Below are 21,657 nucleotides of genomic sequence, written 5' to 3'. Positions count from 1 at the left end.
TGCTCAAATGATAAAATATTCCATTAATTTATTTTCAATAGGCTTCATTTTGGCTTGAAATAAAGTTTCACTAAATTAAAGGCTCTTTAGTTATTGAAGCATTCTTTAGTAATGTATCAATTCAAACTCTGTGATCAAAATTTTTGTTAAAACACGAAGGAACTTTTTCTTAGGTTTTAGTCCTCATCAGGTTTGAACACAACACACTGTAGCGGCACAACCTAAAAAACATGGGTAGTTACACATACATAAATATATATAAAAATTGGATATTGATAAATATTGATTGTTAATTATAATTATAGTAGAAGTAATATATTATTGTTTAGGTTACGTTATGTTAATCAGAGACTTTTTGTCATTATTTTGACAGTAAAATCACAGCTTTTTTTAAAGGGCAGGCTTCAATACTCTAAGCTCGTGTCTGCTCTTTTTCAAACATCTTTTGCATTGCTAATATTATCGTTCGTTGTTGTTGTTTTTGTTGTTATCATTACTAATATTATCTATAAGTTTCTATAGTATGGATTTTATTCTAATTGTTAATGTGTTTGAAACAAATTTAATTTAAAAAAAACACACTACAGCTGCTAATTTTTCCGGGCAAATCTTTTTAAGAACTGGGAGGTTTTGGGGCCGTCGCTGGGAGACACAGACTTTCAACTCCTTCACAAGGAGGGCAAACATAATACCAGGCTAGCAAAAAATTAATCTTGAACTTAATCTTAGACAGACAACACAAACAAAGGCCAAGCATTTTGTCTTGAGTTGACATGGTTCTGATTTTTGTGTTTAATTTTTTCAAAAAAAAAGAAAAAGTCAGAATCCACTAAATGTTGCCATTATTTAAAACAAATTAGGAAATAAATCCAAACAAATGAAAAAAATCACAAATTCCTTGATTTTATCAAAGTGCTAAGAGAAATCCTGCACAGTGTTTTATGTATAGCCATGTTCATGCATAAAACTAAGTTAAACTATCAAAATAGTTTAATAAAATAAACACAGTTTTGTATCATTAATGAACTTGCAGAAAGTGTTACAGGTACAATCCCTTTAGAACTTATAATATAGTTTCATAAGCTCTCTAAAAGAATTCATTTGTTTAGTTTTGATCATTTTGTTATTAAAGACAAGAGTGAATCAAAACATTTTGACAACTCCAATCTTTTCTCTCGAATAAGGTTTTGAAGTTAGAATCACTTTTTACTCTGGACATAAAAATGTGTCGGTCATGAAACCATACAATCCCTTTATCTCCTGCGCTAGAAAGTCCAATAATTCTGACTTTAACCCAGACATAAAGAAGCTTTTGCAGCAGCCCTGTTAAAGAAAATCTGGACTAAACAAGTTAATTGTTTAGTCCAGATTACAAAGATTTTACAACCACATTTAGATTATTGGAAGTTCTGTTAGTTTGTTTTTTGTGAAATGTAACTGCAGATGTAAGATTTGTGACACAGAGCAGCAGATGGCACTTTATAATTTAAGTTTTTTGATCCATCTGACAAAAAAAGTCACCCTCTTCAATCTGCTTAACTACTTTCAATCTGCTTAACTACTTTCCATCTGCTGGTTTGCTTTTTCTTTCTGTTTAACCAAAATACTAAACCAACCAGTGATTACATCACACATTACACAGGCAATAGCCTTGATTGGGATCCTGTTTGATTTAGGTACTTCTATACGGTTGAGTGCTTTTTTCCTCTGAAATTTTAAGCTACATGTTGATGTAAACACATCACACAGGCTACAGAAATGTTCTGGGACTTTAACAGGATCAAGTTCTTTGTTCTTGTATATTAATTTTTAATAAATAGATTATATTTCTAAAAAGATTTAATAAAAAAGATTTTTTACACTGAGAATATCTTCATGTTATGCCCAAATGGCATAGAAACCTATTTACTATATGAGGCTTTAAAACAAGGGAATGAGTCACTAGTTCAAAGAGGAAAAAAGGTTTTTCTGCAATTTTTATTTTTTGTTTTTGTTTTTTTTTACTACCAAAACACTAAGTAGATTAAAGCTCTGATTACAGAAAAGAACGAACAAAAACTATATCTTTCTGGAAATGCAGATTATGCAGTTTATATATGTTTAATCCACTCAGAATCAAATGTTTAAAATAGAAAAACCATTAAAAATGGCTTTTTGGAACATTCTCTGGACAAGACTGCTAATCAACTAAAGTTTCTATTTTTTATTTTATGTTATGGATGCCTGATAGTCTGAACATTTTATTTGTGGCCACAAAAAACCTCTACATTTACCTGCACATTAAAAACAGAGAAACAGAAGATTAAAAGGAGCATTTATCAAAACAATCACTGCATGATTGGTTGTTCTCAGCCACGCTAAAAGAACAACTCATACTTACTTTGGAGCTTAAAGGTTTTAGGAAATGTTTCACCAGAGAATTACTCTTGGTTGTGGATTACTGTATCACCAGTGAAGCCAAAAGTAGAATTATCCTCTGTTTCAATCTTTATCCCTCACAACTTCAACTAGAGAATCATCCTCCATTTCCTAAAGCACAAGCAGAAAGTGACAAGCTTAACCTATTCATGCCTTAGCAATTATATAAATAAAAAATATTCTTCAGTTTTTTTTCCCTCTAAGGTGATGCTAATATTCTTGGCAAATATTATTAAGTGATAGATACCAATTATTAACAATGACATGAAAAAATCAAACTTGAAAACTACTACTGTTAAGTTTCATGTTGTAAATCATTGAAAGTAAAATTACCAAGATTTTACTTATTTCTTTGCACCATTTTGGCATCTTCTTTTTGATCTGTTATTTCTTTCTGCTGCAGAATGTTTACCCGTATTACAGAAATCATACTAAAAACCACAGAAATTTAAAGTATTATCAAGGTAAAAGAGTCAGACATCACAAAGATTATAAAAGTTTATTTTTATGCAAGTTAATGGAAAGGTTGCTTGGTGGTCACGGTGGTCTGGTGTTACGCTGCCAGGCATTTGCTTTGACACTGCTGTGGCTTGACGGAAGCATCTCAGCATTGTCCATTAGCAACATTTTTGTGATACTTATTAACCTGATGCGACATTAATTGGCCGAACAGCGATTTGATGTGCAGCGCAGATTCGATTGATTGCAGTTTGACATGTCAGCAGTGTCACATGCGCTTCCAGCGGCCTCACACCTCCCAGGAACAGAACAAAAAACAGGGAGGTCGCAGGTGAAGGCTGTGAATGGACGGCCAAAAAAGAACATGGGGGGGAGAGGCTCAAGTTCTATTAGTAGAGCAAGAGTTCAGAGCTGGAGTTTGTCACCTGTTAGAGTTGGCAAGCTATTCATCTCGAGCAGCAAGTGTCACGCTCAACCCCCCACCGCTTCTGTCTCCATCCACCTCCCCCTAATTGGATTTAATGAGCGATTTAACAGCACAACACCAGAAAATCAAATCAAACTGCTACTGTGCTTAATCCTGGGTCACTCCTTTGTAATGAAAGCAATTTCCAGCCGTCCTCCCCTTTGTGGAACACTTCCAATTTTGTTGCAGGCTTCAGCTGCACATCTTCCCCCTGTTTTTCCTTTCAACTACTCTCCTCTTTGATGATCACAACCGCCTGTCCAGGAGCCGGATTTGAACCTTTGCAGAAAGTTCTAACAAGAATGATAGCATGTAAAAATGGTGAAGCCCATCCAACATTTAGTCTTAGAAGGTTAATTATAACACAAAATCTGGATAGTACGCTAAAATATTTTGTTTCTTGCATAAAAGAGTAAAAATATTTGATTTGCAAGGAAAAGGAGTCACAGAAACTAAACAGTCATTTCATTTAAAGGGATTTGTCAATACATAAATGGCAAATTTGCTCCTCCAACTTAATGATAAAAGCTGCTGCATTAGTGGGTTGAAGGAAAAAGGCCAGATTGAAGTTTTTTTTGCCTGACATAAATAGGTTTAAGTTTTTGCATTCCAATGAAAAGCAGCGGGACAAACCAAACATCATGCACAGTAAAATTCTAAAAAAGTTTTTTTTCCTGCTTTTTCCGTTTAGATCTCTGGACAGTGAATGAATACAAGTATAAGTGTTGATGTAAAGTAACAACACATTTGTATTTTTAGCTAATGAGCAGAATTTAAAGAGATAAATGCCATTCTTCTTGAAAAAAATGAAACACTTCAAATTAAACTACAAATGTTTGTGTATGAGTTGATTCTTTTTTTTAAGGAAAATAAAGAAATGCTGTAATTTACTCAACAAGGAATCTGTCCTAAAACTTGCATTTATCATAGAATCAGCAGATTACTTGGCCGGTCAACAAATGTGCATTTTTACACACATGTTCGGATGAACAGTCATATGCTTGTCATACAGCATTCAAAAGCATGCTATGAGGAACACAGGCCATCCTTTATAAGCTTTCATTTCCTTTGTCTCTGTGCTGAATTTGTAAACAATGAATAAAGAGCACATACTTCAATATTAACAAAAGGCTTGAGGTTACTTTACTCAATATACAATCACAGTGACTGCCGTTTCAGTCCGGTTTCTCTGCTTGAAGTTCTCATCTACCCTCCCCAAGTGGCCCAATTCCCCCTCGGTTCAGTGGCAGGGCACTGGGTCACAGCACTGACTTGATTTTCACACTGTTCCCGCAGCAGAACAGCACGTCAAGTTAATCAGGGTTAACAATTGCGGCGGGGCCTTGCTGAGCAGTGCTCCCATCGGCTTAGTGTGTCCTGGCGAGGGAGATACAGATGGGACGGTAATCTCTCTTTTGAGAGGGAAGGGCACACAAGAGTGTGGCAATTGGTGCTCTGGTGTCACCTGGAGAGGGGTAGCTGCAGTTGGGAGAGTCGTTAAAGACACACTCCAATGAAAATTTGTGGTGTTTTTTGACATGTTCTTGTATCATTTTTCTCATGATGGGGGACATACAGAAAGAAAGAATTAAGAGTTAAACTTGGTTTCTGAGTATTTCTTTATCTAAACTGTGATAAATCAGGAGTAGATGAAAAAATGCTGCTTGAAAAAGCTTGTAGTTATGTAAAAACTACAATCAGCGAACTGCTCTGCTCCAATCCGATGCAGCCACTTGCAGACAAATAGATCCATGTATGATTTTTTTTTATTCTCTTCATCAAAGCTGGCATTTGGCTTTAAACTGTACAACTGGGACCAATATTACATGAGGGGCTGTATGCTAGCAGGAGAGCATGTAAACAAAGGGATGATGGGAAATGAGTGAATGCTCACTTCCTGCCAACAGTCCCTTCCACAACTCAGATGCAAATTTTTCTTGGCACTCTGCAGAAACTATGCTTTAGAAAATGACGATTGTTGTTTTTTTTGGCTAAAAATTAAACAATCATAATTAAAAGACCACTTTTATATTAGATTTTACATTGGAAAGGGACTTTATGAGACTGCAACAGGCAGTGAACAGATGACTAGAGCAAAAACTGAATAAATAATAGGCTCAGAACTAATGCATGAATTATGCCCCTAAAATTAACCCAAAGCAAAAGATATTATTAGAATGTATCATTTTCTCATACTTTAAGCAGGCAGCATTGTTCCTGATGTCACTAGTTTTACAAACTAAAAGTAAAAATGATAAAACATGCATAAATAATGAGCTTAATACATTGTCTGGGTGGTTTAAAACTCCACAGAAATATTTTAATCCTTTAGGTAAGGCTCTATACTCTTTGACCTCACAGTTAGGAGGTGAGAGATGTCAAATATCATGAGCAGCAGATAAAAACAAATCCTTAATAATCGTTTCACATTTTAAGATGAAAGCAAAGGGCAAGAAGTCGTTGGAATCTACAACTAAAGAAGACTGATGCGTGGTGAAATTAAAGTCTCTGTGGCAGCTGCAGGTTTGCACAATCCAGCCAAAGGTGCCTGCATGGGCCATTAGCTGTGCAGACTTAATTATTCATTCAGTTAGAAAAAAGCATTGCACAACCGTGCCTTCCAGATAAAACCAATGATGAAGAAATATTCACAGCATGGCTGACAGTTCATTTTCCTCACAGAGTTCAATTTTTTACATCAACCACATGCAGCAACACTCTCAACGTGACCTTTTAAACAGGAGAAACTGGGGCAAAGAATAACTTAGGCATGAGATCACCTTGTATTTTACCGTTTCTTCGGCCGACCTTCTGTCAGAGTGCATCCTTTTTTTCACTGGGACACCACAACAAAAACGGGGGAAGCACTCTGCTTCTCTGCTTCTCCCTTTTCTATAACCATCTAGCGCAGGAAATGTCACACTTTCAAAGTGACACATGTATTATTAAGACAGGACTCAAGTGCAATCCCTGTGGGGGACACTAAGAGACTTTCACATGTTTGTGTTAGTGCCATCGTTTTGATTTGGCTGTTGCTGGAACAGAGTTTGTGCAAGCATCAGAAATCTGTCACACAATGCACAAAGTGAATATTTCATAAACTTGGCGACTTCAAAGTTATGGTATGAGAGCAACAGTGGATTGCCTCACTGTAAGAATTGCAAGACTTTGGAAATCATTTAAGAAGCATTTACCCAGTTATAAAGTCGGTTCTATCATTTAAAACGCATGTGAAGGGATGAAAAAAAACCTTCAAACGGGGACTGATGACTCTTAAAAGTGGCAATTCTTGCCTACGTAGTGATGTGTTTTTGTGGTTGGTAATTTTAGCAGTTGTGTAGCAAAAAAATATCCTTGAGATTTAATACTTGAAAAAGAATGAAATAAAAATATTTAAAAAAAAAACGTTTTTTTAATATAAAACATTGCATTTTCATGGCCTTAATTAAGCTTTTTTTTAGTGTCGGATATTATTTTTGACTTAAAAAGAGTAAAAGGGACCCAAAAAATTGAATATGAGTAATAAGTGCTAAAATTTAGATCTGATTAGAAAAAAATGCCTGTTTAGCCTAATTTGGTGCATTTCTTTTACAAAAATAATGTTCTATGAAGTTGTTTCCTAACTAGTTATGCCTGAAAGCGGACTTTCGAGGACAAGTGTCTGGCATCATTTAGATTTCAGGCTTTGTCAACACAGCTGCAGAGAAAATTTTTGTGTCACCATAGCTGCAGTGTCCCAAGAAAACCCAGTCACAACCCATCATGTCTGTCCCGGCCCAGTTTGTCAGGCGGGTCAATCAATGTTCAAGCCAAAGGATGAAAAAAAAATGGACAACAATAAATATGAAGACCTACTAAACTCCACCTGCCCTCCGCTGCTCTCTCTTGAGGTAAAATAAAAGTTCACCAAAAGTTCACGTCCATAATCAGAGCTGAACCTGGTAGTTTAAGTCTATGATTGTACCGGAAAGAGGAGGAGCAAATTTGCCAACTTTACCCAGAACTATATGACGCGTTTTGTACTTTCGACCCCGGCACACAGGGTCACTGTTCGGTCAGAGTGCTGCTTTGGGCCAACTGTGTATGTGATGATGGGTGAAGGGACCCAGTTTAGTTTAAAAAAAAAAAAAAAAAAAAAAACAAAGCAGAAAAAAAACCTGGAAAAACCCCAAAATATCTCTGATACTGGCACTGTGTCGTAACACCTCTGAGCTTGCAGCGCCCAACATCAAAACAGGTTCATCTAAAGTTCACTGTATAAGCCACGCCTCCTCGCAACCAAGCAGACGATGTGTCATCATAAATGAGCAATGGTTCATCTACAACCTCCATCCAAGCTGCCTGTTGCGAGGTCACAGCGACCCCAGACGGGCCCAGGACAAACTCCTGACAGAACGGAAACTAACACAGAAAAATCAAAATAAAAACATACATTTTACATTTTACAACTACATTTTAAACAAACAAAAATTACAAATATTTTTATTTTTATTTAATTATTTAGTATTTAATTATTTTTTGTATTTAAACCTATAAACTGCATAGGTGGTTGATTTTATTTTATTTTAGATAACGCCAAAATAAGGGAAAAACTGTATATAATCCCTAATTAGAAGAAATGGTAATTCAGATTTTGTTCTGTATTTTAAAATCATAGAAAAAAAATAATTCTACATTTTTTCATCAAATTATTTTGTTAAAATATTTTGGGGGTCTGATATTATTACAATAATTTTATTATTATTATTTATTTTGTTTGTTTTAACACAGATACCAGTACTTTTTTTTATTTTGGGAAGAAAAAAAAGATTTTTTTTTTCCCTGTAATGCTTTGTTTTAATTTTGTTCATACATAAAATAACTCATAAAACCGGTTATACTCTCAAAACTGTCAATAAGAGAATAGTAATGTTTAGGCAGTAATAATATTTTTAAACTCTGACCAGATGTTAACTGTAATATTGTCTTGTCATACAAAATTAAATAAATATGAAATACTATTGTTATACATTCACCTTTATTTAATATTTAGTCATGTATTATAAACTAACACTAAATTTAACATAAATGTAAAAAACTGTTTTGTCATGATAAAATTACATTGCAAATGCAGATAAATGCCTAACTGATGTATACCAAATAAAACAGCTAAAGTCCTAATAAAACTGTCTTTTGACTACCCTAAAAATCTGTTAAATGATTAACATTTTAAATTAAACATTAAAATGTAAAACTAACGTTTAAAGTAATGCATTTGTACTGTTTCCGTATGGAAGTTTTACAGATTTTACAATAATTCTTAAGGCAGTTGATTTTTTTTGGGGGGGGGGTCCTTTTTAATAGAAAAAATAAAATAATTCAAATTGTTATATGAATGCACAGGCGTTACAATATAAACAAGACATGATAAGCTAAATTAAAAAAAAAAAAGAGATAAAAATAAACTTTAATTACAATCTTTATTGTGTTTGTTATAATGTCCAATTAAAAAACTCGAAGAGCAATTTTCTCAATTTCTGGAACAAATTAATCTTTATTTTGTCTTGGCTTCAAACTTTTTCAAGAGTAAACAGTTTTTTTTCAATGGATTTACTGTTTCAGAGCTCTTGACTGGCCAAAGAATTAATACAGACACAAAGAGTCCAGCAATGCTGAAAATGCCATCCTCCAGGACAAAGACTAAGAGCGCACTCCTATGTTAATAAAAAGAATTGCATCTCTGAAATAAAATCAAAAAAAGCTAATGCCATCTCAAATGACCATGAATTTGGAAAGATTTCACCTGTGGTACATTAGTACAAAACTAATCTTCATATTTGACTTCATAAGAAAGTGATTTATTTTTTTTTTAGTACCAGTTCAAATGATTGGATTTTAGAATTTAAACTGCAGGCTAATATCCTTACAGGAATGACTTATTCTAAGCAAGTCACAAAATAGGACCAAATCAAAATATTAAACATTGTTTAAATAAAATAGTTTAGAATATGTAACCATTCAAAAAAAGCATTTAAACTCCTTGAATTCCTGAAAGTGAAATTAGTTTAATTGTTATTTGCATGAGTAAAATATAAAACATGAAGAAAGCAAACATGCAAAATGAAATCAAAATTCTCTATTAAGACTTCAGTTTGTTGAAACACTCCAGAAAAACCTCAGATACACCATGTTTGCTCATGTTAGCACCTAATAACACCATCATTTTAAATAATTAAAATAATTTGACAAACAAAAATGACATTGACAAAGTATAAAACTCTGTTTTATTGAAATTATAACAATTAATGCAGACCATAATTATACCAAGTTAAATATATTGCATAAATCACTTCTAAATATTAAAACAAAAAAGAAGAACCTTTCAGTCAGTGAAATTCACAAAACCTTTGGTTCATTGTTGGTCTTTAAAGCTGGTGTCCTGGAACAGAATGTACAGACGGCGCACCATAAGCCGTGTCTAACTGTGATGGAAGCATTTTTTTTTCTCCCTACATGCATTCCTAGAAGGATTTTATTATTTCCATAGGAAACATGCAGCAAGGTGGTATTCCTCTAAAATGCACAAGCAGCTGTTTGATCAGAGGGCCACGTTCTCCTGTGTGCTTCATCCCCAACAACTGTTCCACTGTAGACAGAAGACGGAGATCAGGGAGACCCTGCTGCACTCCCACACAGAGAGGAGAAAATCAACTTAGTCCACTGATTGACATTAGCAAAGCATTGTTCTAACAAAAGACCCAAGCATAGTTTATCAAAATCAAATAAAAATAATGTATTTAAAAGTTCTTTTTAAAGAGGTATGTCTAAAATAAAATGTGCTAGAACTAAAAATTGGATTTGAACTAATTAATAAATGAATAAATAAATGAGGTGCTTAAAACTTACCGTTAGGCAATCTGCACTCTTTGTAACAAATCTAGAATTTTCTGCTTTTGAGTTTTGAATATCAGTTAATCTTTTTTTATATAACACTTTTTATACTTGGTATCACAAAGTGCTTTTACACTAAGATAAATAATAAAACAACCAAATGAATTTAAAAACAGAGCAAACATTAGAAGTTCATTATAATATAATATTTAATATTTAAGACATTACTCTAATTTTCACACATTAAATCAACCTCCACAGCTCCTACTGTAGCATCTCTAATTTGTAAATAGTATCTGAAAACACTTTAAAGCCTTCCAATAGTGTTCACTTTGCTCGTCTCGCTTTCCTCTCCTATTTTGGTTGATCAAGTACCACAGTTTTTTTAAACCGTGAATCTCTTTTACTTGTCATACCAACACTTGTCAAAAAGTCAGTGTCCAACAAGGCGGATTAAAGCTTTCCAATGTGATCCCTCTTTTTGACTTTTAAACAAAAATTTTCTTTTTTTTATTTACATTGAAAAGTTGAACCTAAGTTAAGTTGAATTCTTTTAACCAATTATTCACCGTAACATAACAATTGAGTTGAGGCTCTGATTCTTCCCCCCTCTTGTTTGTAAAGGAAAAAATGGTATCAAAACAAATGAAACCATGGCAAAATACCTTAGTTATTTCTCTTTTAGAGAACTGCAGATTTAACCTCCATTTACTGAAATGTCTATTTGGTCTTCCGCAGGTTCCACCAGCCGGTTATATGAAAATGCCAGCATTATCTAAAGGGGGGAAAAAAAACAACAGTCTTCACCTTTACGCAATATCAGACATTTCAAAAACAAAGATTACAGGATGATTTGAACATGTTTTTGATGATTTTTCCTGTTTCTTTTTTTGTTCTAATAATTGGCACATGCTTTGTTTTAGGCTGGTTGTATGCTGCAGCATTAAGGCCATGAGGCCTCTTGGTCTTTCATCTGCATTGTACTTGTGCACTGTTGCATACAAGGCTATATAATTGATGCTAATAGGTACAAGTGATTTCACTATGAAAATTTTATGTGTACAAGGACAATGTGTCATCTTCATGCAACATTCATCTGCAGTGTCCATTATGAACTCGCTGTGGTTTCTTTTCATTCCTGGAAAACAGACTCAATAGGCTAAACTGACTTTAAAATTTTAAAGGGAATTTATTTCAACGCCTATTTACTGTAAAGGAATTATTTTCTTTTTCAATTTAAAGTCTTCAGGTGTATAATTTCTTTCCTATCCTTTTCCATTTCGACCATTGGAGCCAGTAAGGCAGCGGTGTCAAACTCATTTTCACTGAGGGCCACATCAGCATAGTGGTTGTCCTCAAAGGGCCAGATATAACTTGTACATGTAACTAAATGTAATGAAAAATATATGTACCTACTCCTTAATGTTAAATAACTCGTTATTTGTCTACTATAACTTTTTAAAGTGACAATTACAGTTGCATAGAAAACATATGTTTGCTTGTTACTCTAGAATAAATCCTTTTAAAGTTTGTCTTCTTATTAAAACCTAGGATCAAACTGTCCAAGTGAATAACAGAAAAATAACATAAAACTGAGCTGGAAAGAACGTGTAATATAGTGTATCATTTCACAAAAAAAGGCTGCACACAGCCTTTCATCCATCTGATGATTTCATGACAACAATTTATCTGCGTACACACATAAGACCTGCAAACATTGAACAATTACAACTGCAGCTACACATAAATAATATGTAACCAACTAAGAAAAATGCTATTTTAAGATATTAAAAAACTTGTGCTCTTGCGGGCCACATTTGGCCCCCAGACCTTGAGATTGACACGTGCAGTAAGGAGTCTGTTCTGGAGTTTGTTTTGGTTTTTCCCCACTAGAGGGAGACATTTCTCTTTTCTGTTTGTAAATTTATTGGTCATGGATTCCCCATATTCATTTTTTTATGTCTTTTTTTAAAACTATATTTTTCATAAATTGTCATTTGCTTCTGAATGTATGTTGGACAAAGGTTGAAGATATTGATCAGTCACAAATGTTGGCATAACTCAAACTAAATTTTGTCCACATTTTGAGAACAACATTTTGATTTTCTCAAGCTCATTTAAGAACCTGGATTCAAGAAGATAAAAATATTTATTTGAAGCCTGTGATGATTTAAAAATAATTATTTTTGTTTTTTACTTACTGTCAACATTACCAGTAGTACCACCATCACTCCCATCATTACATACATATTGTCGGTCAGCCCACCAGCCCACAGCGGGCCCAGGATGGTGGCCAAACCCCCCACTGAGCGACGGACCCCCTGACTGAAACCTGCAGGATCGGCAACAAACTCACTTCAGTCAGATGACAGAAACGTTTTCACTTAAATTACACTACTGAGCAAACAAATCCACAAGGTGGCGCCGTTTCCCACCTTGAGTTTTCTCAGAGGTAATTTTGGAGAAGAGGGACACCTGAGCCACAGCAACAAACGGTAGACCCAAAACCTGCAGAAACACTCCGATGATGAACTCGGTCAACTGCCATGAGAAGCCTCCTAAAAAATATAAAATAAAAACAAGAACATCAAAAAAGCATGACAAATCCAGAAACTTAGCTCAGTTTGATGACGCAGTCTTTGTTTGTTTGCCTATTACAATTTTTTTTTTTTTAAATACAACACACACTGCTTAAGATAAAAGTAAAATGAGAGGATTCAAACTTTGAGGAGTAAAATATTTGGAAAAGAACTGGGTAAACAAGTTGAAAAACTGAATCACTTTTCATTTTACAATGCAATATTATTGAGTAAATCCATGAGTTAAAAAAAATAAAAAGTTTTGTTTTGGAAAGTTCTAACTTTGTTCTATTATAAACAATTTTTTTATAAAAAAGAAAAAAAAAGGAAACTCGACAGATGAACTAACAAGTAATCAGATCTCGTCAAATGGTAATAAAATCCTTTTGGTTTGTTTTTCAGCAATAACTCAGCCCCACTTTGGATTCACGTCTTACCTAAAGGTTTAGCCAAGAATATGAGACACCAGATACAGGAGATGTTGCAAATGGTCAAGCCGATGGCGAGAACTACCCGCTCCGCTACATGTTTGCTGAGCCAGCGCACAAACAGGAATCCAGCAATCACCACCACGCCACCGAGACAATACATCACGCTGTTCTCCAGCTCCCCAAAGTTGAAATACTTCTGGGTCAGGGGTGTCACCATGGTCTGTGGGGAGACGAGTCAAAATGAGCTCCACTGCATCAAAGCCCGGAAATCTCAATATGCTTAAACGAACACTTAAATATGTCTACATACAAAAAGTGTGCATTTTATTTCTTTGAAAACGGTTCTGCACTGATGAGGGTTTGCTTTGTCTGATGTGAAGCATGGCTTCTGTTGGAAAACCTTTAAGTTGTTTGAAAAATTGGTTCAAATTATTAACCATAGCTGTGTCCAAATTCCCACCCTACTCCCCAACTACTAAAAAACTAGATGATGCGGGACAATGTAGCGCCCTAGATTTTAAAAACAATTCGTACACCATCCTCACTGGTTTTTTATTTATTTATTTTCAAACGGCAAATATGAGATCATCGATTTCACGAAGTGAAAATCTAATTGAGATGAGTGTTTTGCGACGATCATTTATGAATCCACTGTCTTCTGAAGATAAAAATGTTGACGGTTTATTAAAAAAATACCTGCAAATACATTTTTTTGGCAAAACATTTTCAGACGCAATGCATTGTGGTCTACATTCGCCAATCTAGTAAGTATCGATGCACACAGGTTTTTCACAGAGACTTCTGGGAAATTTCTAGGGCACTCGATATTAGAATTGTAGATTTGGAGAGCACTACAAAATGGCGAACGCACTATGTAGAGAGCAGTAAAGGAATTTGGACGCAACCATGACGATAAAAGGTCATCCATAGGTGGATTCCAACAGTGGATTCATCTCTGATCTGACACACCTACGTAATGAGGAGGTAACTCCAAATGAAGATCACCATCAGAAAGGTCTGAATTCATTATTAAAAAGAATATATTAGCTTATAAAACGAATTTGTTCAAAACTAAAATTTTCACCTAAACAGCTATAAATTGTCTCGTTGAGATGCATGTTTTGGTTCACCTGTGCATCTTATCAGTCCCACCCAGGCTACAGAACTTACAAATTAGACATGGACTAATGCAATTTGTCTGTGTCATTCTGAATGGTTTTATTCTATGTATTGTACAAAACACATTGTTTTTGAGGCTTAATGGTGTGACTTAGGCCTCCTCTGCGTGTGCATTTTCTTTTGTTTGTACACCTCTAGAGCCGTCTGGTTGAAAAGGGTGATGAACTGGGCAGCCAGGAGCACGACCACCTCCTCTCTCAGGAACTCTGTGTGAAATGTAGAAAGAAAAAAAAGAGAAATCAACGGCAGAGTCCAAGGAAGGAATACCAAAAAACACAATTTTCTTCTCACTGATGAAATGAAAATACTTTTTTAGCAACTGTTCAAGAATAGTTCTAAAGCTTACACTCGTTATCTTATCTGTTTGCTTTACGTCTTTTGAAATATTGCCTCAGTTAACATTTCCAACCTGTTGTCAGCCATTTACCTCTGTATAAGCTGGAACTCTTTAGGGATGTAACATGCTCATGGGATTGAGACGTTACAGGGGAGGAAATTGGAGAATTATGAATAGAGGAAACACGGGAGTGTTTCCTGCAGGGGTCTGGTGCCACCACAGAGCCGTAGGATCCCACAAGCTCCTGGGACGTCATTAGCGGCTTTACTTCTTCGTCTCCTTCTTCCTCATCTTCCACAGATGCGTGTGTGTTCTCTTCCTCCTTGTGTATTACACTATCTTTGGTCTTCCTCCTCTCCAAATATGGAAGGTCCCAGTACATAAACACCACAACCAGTTGAAGGAGAATCCACAGCAGGCACATAAACAGCTACACGGGATTCAGAGGGAGTTTGAATCAGGAAACATTCATTTTACTTCTAAACTCAGACATGCTTCAATCCTTACCCCCGGCGCAGTATATTTATTAACGACAAAGGAGCCCAAATGGAAATTACACAGCCTGAGGAAGATGTTAAATGCAGGACCTGTGTGGAGCACAGAGTTCAACATGTATCATCTTACTAGAACACCATGCATCTCTGCTCCTAGATTACCAATGTGTTACCTAAAAAAAAGACAAACTTATTCAGTGTACACTGTGAGAAGAAAATGACATTCTCACCTATCAAAAGGCCAGCCTGTCGACATGCCATGACAGCAGCAAAGACGGTGGCACGGTCCTCAGACGCTGTGCTTCGGGTCAAAAAGCCAAAGATGGATGAGCCGGCTCCGGTGCCGATTCCTACAAATGGATTTCATCACTTAACTAAGCTAACAAAGTTACAAAAATCTGGTCTTTTAATTATGATTATGCCGTTTTTTGGCCAATATCAAAAAGCGCGTTGTTAATCAAGGGCATCATTTCTGCATAGCAGCAGTGGTTGATCAGAAATTCACCTCAGAGTTGTGCTCGCTTCCCATCATCCATCTGTTTACATGCTCTGCCACTAGCTTACAGCTAACCCCAACCTTACTTTACTGGTTCAACAAAAATGTTGTACACTATTGGAGCTATCCAGCCACGAGTTTTAAGCCAGATGGACGTACACGGATTGAGTCGTCTACAAGAAGCGCAGCAGGGAGCTCGTAGCTTGCCATAGTAACCTCTACTTTACACTCACAAGCTTTTTCATATGGGATTTTTGCATCTGCAAAATGTGTATTTTCAGGCATAATTTTCTTTCTATATGTGCTCCATCATGAGAAAAAGGCTATAAGAACATGATTAAAACACCCAAAAATCCTACTTTCATTGGAGTGTGTATTTAAACTTATTTTCTGAGGCTGAACGGCATTTAGCTTTCAGGCTGTAATTGACTTGAATGCAATGATGGCAACAAAAAAAAGAGAAGTTTAGTTATATTAATTGACTTTACCTTTCTCATGAGTATATAGACATTAACTATGAATGGAAAAAAAAATACCCAGAAGATAAATATTGCTGATTTATGTAAATTTAAAAATGGGTCATGCTGTTTTGTGAGATAAGTATATTCTATTCATCCCAAAAGAGTGTTAGTTTTTGTCACTTACCTGCTACCAATCTACTGGACAGTAAAAGCCACTTGGAGTAGCCCATAAAATACATTAAATTACCTAAAAATAAAACGGATAAGAAATATTATTCAAAACTCATATTGGAACTTTAAGGTTTCATAATCGCGGGGAGCCAAAGTCTAACAATGCAAACAATCCAAGTGAGGAGAAAGAATGGAAGAAACTGTAGACTTACCAATTATTTCGAAAAAGTTGGCAAACAAAATGATCTTCTTTGTGGTTTGGGTTCTGTCGGACAAGTGACCAAACAGCGGTCCTGAAAGCAGGCCACTCAGACTGAATGCAGACAGTGTTAAACCCAGGAAATAAGGCTCCGCATTTAAAGTCTGCAAATATCTCCATATGGTGGGTAATATCACAGCTGAGGAAATAAAAAATAAAAAAAAGAGACAAATGAAACAGAGAAAATGTTAGTTCTTAACTACCCATGGAGGGACTAAAGAACATGCACAATTGTGTTTTTTGGTTTTTAAATATGAATATGTGAACTTTTACTTAACACAATATGAAATGAGAATGAAACTATTAACCAGCTTATTCTTTTTTTTTTTTCCCAGTGGGAGCTCCTGAAACTGCTCTTTCTCCCCATCAATGACTGAAGCTTTATCAGCACACAGACAAACAATTGCCCCAACTAAAGCCAACCCGGAGCCAATAGGAGTGTCCCATGTCACATGCTGTCAAGATTGCAGAGGAAGTGATAACTCCACTTCTTTTGCAATTTAGAAAAAGAAGATTCCACTGTTTCAACACAGCCAACCATGTGCAAAAGAATATAACTTACTTTTTCATACTGGAAAATGTAGAATTGTGCCCTTTTGTTTTCTTTATATCATTGAAAGGGATAAATAATAAAATATGCACAGATTTAAAAACGTTAGACCTTTTTATAACTAAAACATAGAAAGATCTAAATACTACAGAGTTGTTCAGCAAGATTTAATAAGTTGACCTCCAAGCAAAGACTAACCAGTTTATAAAAGTAGGGCAATAACATATTTTAGCAAGACTTTATTGGTTTTTTTTGCTGAAGTCCTGATTTTCAAATCACAGTCCACGTGTTTTTGAGGGGTAGGAACCCTAAAAGTACATAGCCTTCTTAAACTCGTCGAGATAAGCCCTGTTTTCCACCTCAACACTCAAACCAAGGTGTATTTGGTTGAAATGTGGTTTTATCAAAGGGTTTTGACACAACAAGGACTGTGTGATAAAGAAAATGATTCATTTTTGAATGTATAATCATTTAAAAAGAGATAATGTTATATTTTTTAAAGTAGAACCATTTAAAAACAGCTTTCAGCAAGTGACTTGTTTCCTTTCCACAGTAATCAAGGAGTCAAAGAATCTCCAAAGTATTTTCTGGTTTAATTTTCTGAATGGCCTGATTCTTCTATCTGGGTGTCCACATTAATGCTATACCCATTCATCTTTACATTTTTTTTAATCAATTCAAATTAATTTGTTCTGGCCTGAAAGAGACAAAGATACAATGAAAAAAGTCCAATTTAATAACAGAAAAAGACAGATCCCTATTTTGTAGTTTTATTAGAGCCAATTAAAAAGTAATTACTCCTTTGTGATCACAAAAATTAGAGTAAATGAATAAGTGGATAAACAAATACACAAAAAAAGAAATACCGTATCTTTTTTTTTTTTAATCAGCCTACCACACACATTTGAAGGATCTTTTGATCAGAATATCCTGGCTTTAGGCAGAATTTCAGAAATACAATTTGATAATTACATTTGATGTATTCGTCTTGTTTTGTTTTATCCAGGAGGATTGTTGTTTATTAGACCCTTATGTATTTTCATTGATTATACGTGCTCATAATGCCTTAAGGTTTCATTGGACATTAGTTTTTACCTTTATGCATATTATTTTCATTTTGTTTAAACTCCAGTGTTTTCCTCAGAGGAATCCTCCACACCAGTGACTCGGCCGTCCTAGTGAACAGGGTTGTTGCAGTGGGATCTTCTAGCTCTGGCTGCTCGCTTTGATAAGAGGGGATCCTGGGGAGATGTCCTTTGTGATCTTGACTGGGGGAGGTTATCATTTTTCTTACCATGGTTTGTGTGTAAGGGGCGGTGTGGCATTGCGTAGGTTTTAAACAAAATATTTGTTTTGCCCTTTTTTTTTTTAAATTTGATTATGTTTTTATGTGAAGCACTTTGAGTAGCACGAGTTGTAAACGGACTTTAGATATAAAGTTTGATTTGATTTGCTGGTGTGGACAGATCCCAAGAAAATAATTTTCTCACTTCAGCATAAAGCTTTTTCTATTTTTATCTATAGGTCATTTCAGGGCAGCTGGATAACCCAGTTGGTTAAGCGTACAAAAGGGCTCATGTCTGGGTCCCCCTGTGCCGGTCCCCAGCCCGGATAAAACATAGGATTGTGTCAGGAAGGGCATTCTGTGCAAAAAACCTCACTGCCAATCCACCTGTGCTAATCTGTGGGGGGAAAACGTATTTTCTGTGAGGTTAATTTGTGGTTGTTTATTATTATTATTATTATTATGTAAAGGTATTTGATTTTTGTTTTGTATTTTAGTTGAGGTTGAAAGATTTTTTTAATTTTAATTCTGTAAAACACTGTTGTTTGAAAAGGGCTTTATGAATAAAGTTTGGCTTGATCCAAGATGTTTCTATTGTTTTTATTATTTTTTTTTCACTGCAACTGTCAGTGTCTGATTTTATATTAGGGTGCATATAAAAAATAAAAATAAACAAAAAAGGAAGAAACCTAAGAGAGTGAACGTTTGCCAAAAAAAAAAAAAAAAAACGCATATCTGGAGTTTTTTTGTTTTCAATTTTTTTAGGCTATGCATCAGTTTTGACTCTTTATAATCACTGCAATTCTAACTGTATCATTGTGGATAATAAAACATGATTATAAGCAAACTATTGACTGTTTTAGAAGTGTTTTTCAACCAGTGTGCTGCGGTGTGCCGTGAGAGATGGTCAGGTGTGCCATGAGAAATTGCCCATTTTTCACTGATCTAAAAACATTTTCCATCTCCAGGATATCAGCTCTGTGTTCATCCAAATAGGCCTGATAAAACACTAAGCGGTTAGGAATATGAAAGATCATAAAATACATTTTTCTTTGTGTTTATTTGATTCTATAAAAGACACTTTGATAAGAATGAAGGTAACGCGATTTAACCACAGCTTCAGCTGTTTTCGGAAAAGTCCTGCCCCTTTAACTGTCTCCACCAATCATTCTTGGAGGCTCAATCATACGACCAATCAGAAGTGGTTAAAGTCTTCACATGCTTGTCCCGATTCTGCTCATAAAGTCTCTCAGTTCCAACAAAAACAGCTAAAGCTTGTCTTTAGCGGTGTAGCTTTCCGTGGGATCTGATGTCAGACCGTGGAACAAGTCGACAAAACAATGAAGCTCAGAGAAGCGAGTCTGTCTGTCATCACGACATCTCCCATGGTGCATAGCGTTAAAGTGAGAGCATCTTGGCGTACAAAGAGTCTTCCCTGTTAAACATCTTGAAACCACAACGAAAACACAAACAGTTTTTAAATCTTCTTGATGAAATCAGAGATAAACAGTTTAGTTCTCCTTCAAGCTTTGTGTTTATTAACAACCAAACATCCCAGAGTTTGGTCCAAGTCATCTTTCTAACTGAAACACTTTTCTAATAATGTCTGGATTCAAAGACAAATTCGCTTTCAGACTTCAATCACTTGTGAAAAAATGAAAAGTTAAACCTAAGTAGAAGTAATAGCAACATTTAAGAAACAGGATTAAGGTGAAGTGGCCAACAGACACATTTAAAATAAATTGAAACGTATTTAATAATCCAAAAAGAAATAAAACATTTTTGTTAAAGACTTAATTTTTGATTAAGACAAGAGAAAAACTAATAAAACTTCAACATTTTCACTTTTTGTGTAGCTACAATAAACATAAACATGTTAGTTTTTTGTGTAAAATTTATCAAACACATTTGTGATCATATTGTAAAAAAATAAAAAATTTATTTTACCAACATTTAAAAAAAAAAATCAATATTTAGAAAGACTAATGTTTTTTGTGAGGTTACATAAAATTGTATGTTAATAAACAGGAGGAAAAAAACAACTACCAGGGTAAAATGTCAAATAATTAAGTTACAATTACTGAAAACTAACAAAAACAGCTGCAACTTCCAGCTTTTTCTACCACAATTATCACAAAAATTCACGTGAGATTGTGGGTGGACTATAAATCAATACAGACTAGAGTTTCTCCTTTTTTAATTTTTGGATGCTGGAGTACCGCGGGACTTTTGTCCAGGATAACGTGCGCCTTGGCTCAAAAAAGGTTGAAAAACACTGTTTACGATAACTAATAACTAAATCCTTATCACCCGTCTGTCCATAATAAAGAGCGTCAGAAAGACAGAAAGGGGTCTTACCATATTCCACACCGCTAAGAAGAAAAATGAGTCCAATAGTAGCGAATGTCAGTTTCCTCTTACGGCGATTATCCATCTTGCTGGTGTGGTCTGCTATTCTCCCGTCTCTATCATTTCTCTGAACGCGCTCCTCATGCTTTGACAAACAGCTGAGCTAATCCACAGAGCGAGGCTTCCAATTAAAGCTGGGGAAGATGCTAAACCTGGCTATTCATCTGAGAAAAGCTCAAAATACATCAGCATTTTCCTCCACGATTTAAATACGATATTTTAGCAATGCCTGGGGCGATTCTAAGACCAAAGAGGAGCCCGAAGATCCTTCACATACGGTCAATCAAAGTCCAGCAACGCTTTTTCGTAAGAAAACAATTCGACATGCCCCTCCATGGCCACCGTCTTTTCCGGTGTTGTGCAGGAACGAACTCCTGGAAAGGAGTAGTCTTGTCTCGGGAGCGCGCTTTGCACTGATTTCAGAGCCAGTTCCCAATTTAGATCAATTTCGTCACCGACATTTTTTTTAAACTAATTAGATGCCTTAACAGATACAAAAAAAAGGAAAAGTTGATTAGAGCCTAACCATTTGTTATGATGTCATGTAACCACCTGCAGTAAAGTCTAACAAAATGCTGTCAGGGATCATGATAGAACTACCCTGTTTTCACATTTATTTAAGCTTGCATGATAAAAAAAAGTCAACTAAACTTCAGATTTTACCATGAAGGATATGTAACAGCAATTTTTCTGTCAGATATTTATAAAACCAGACAAAATAACAAATCCTCAATAGCAAAAGGGATTTTTTTTAAGCAAAGATTAGATCAAGTTAAAATGTATTACAATGACT

At 35.2% G+C, this 21,657-nt stretch overlaps 1 protein-coding gene across 3 annotated transcripts; it reads right to left on the bottom strand.

Annotated features, from left to right (window-relative positions):
• Positions 1-9,578: 9,578 nt before the first annotated feature.
• On the bottom strand, positions 9,579-21,277 carry mfsd8l1 (major facilitator superfamily domain containing 8-like 1). 3 transcript variants are annotated; one of them, XM_011473971.4, is made up of 12 exons: positions 20,814-21,277; positions 16,574-16,759; positions 16,375-16,437; positions 15,464-15,583; positions 15,247-15,326; positions 14,830-15,169; positions 14,535-14,608; positions 13,230-13,443; positions 12,649-12,771; positions 12,415-12,545; positions 10,879-10,988; positions 9,579-9,968 (listed from the first exon to the last, which is right to left on the bottom strand). In XM_011473971.4, the coding sequence occupies exons 1-11, from the start codon at positions 20,887-20,889 to the stop codon at positions 10,911-10,913; spliced, it is 1,485 nt and encodes a 494-aa protein (XP_011472273.1). In that variant the 5' UTR covers positions 20,890-21,277; the 3' UTR covers positions 9,579-9,968; positions 10,879-10,910. The 3 variants fall into 3 exon arrangements, with proteins under 3 accessions (XP_011472273.1, XP_020558002.1, XP_004068003.1); XM_020702343.3 differs by having other exon boundaries at positions 9,579-10,007; positions 20,814-21,276; XM_004067955.5 differs by having other exon boundaries at positions 9,579-10,002; positions 20,814-21,276.
• Positions 21,278-21,657: the final 380 nt, after the last annotated feature.

The sequence above is a fragment of the Oryzias latipes genome, chromosome 4, assembly GCF_053564925.1.
Source record: "Oryzias latipes strain Hd-rR chromosome 4, Olatipes_Hd-rR_3.1".
Taxonomy (NCBI): Eukaryota; Metazoa; Chordata; class Actinopteri; order Beloniformes; family Adrianichthyidae; genus Oryzias; species Oryzias latipes.
This window is presented reverse-complemented; position numbering and strand designations above follow the sequence as displayed.

Excerpts from the sequence above, each read along its gene's own strand:
- mfsd8l1 (XM_011473971.4), bottom strand. The coding sequence starts at position 20,889 with ATGGATAATCGCCGTAAGAGGAAACTGACATTCGCTACTATTGGACTC. Across the intron at positions 15,584-16,374 it reads GTCCAGTAGATTGGTAGCAG|GAATCGGCACCGGAGCCGGC; the intron begins GTAAGTGACAAA and ends ATCCATTTGTAG. Across the intron at positions 15,170-15,246 it reads ATAAATATACTGCGCCGGGG|CTGTTTATGTGCCTGCTGTG; the intron begins GTAAGGATTGAA and ends AATCCCGTGTAG.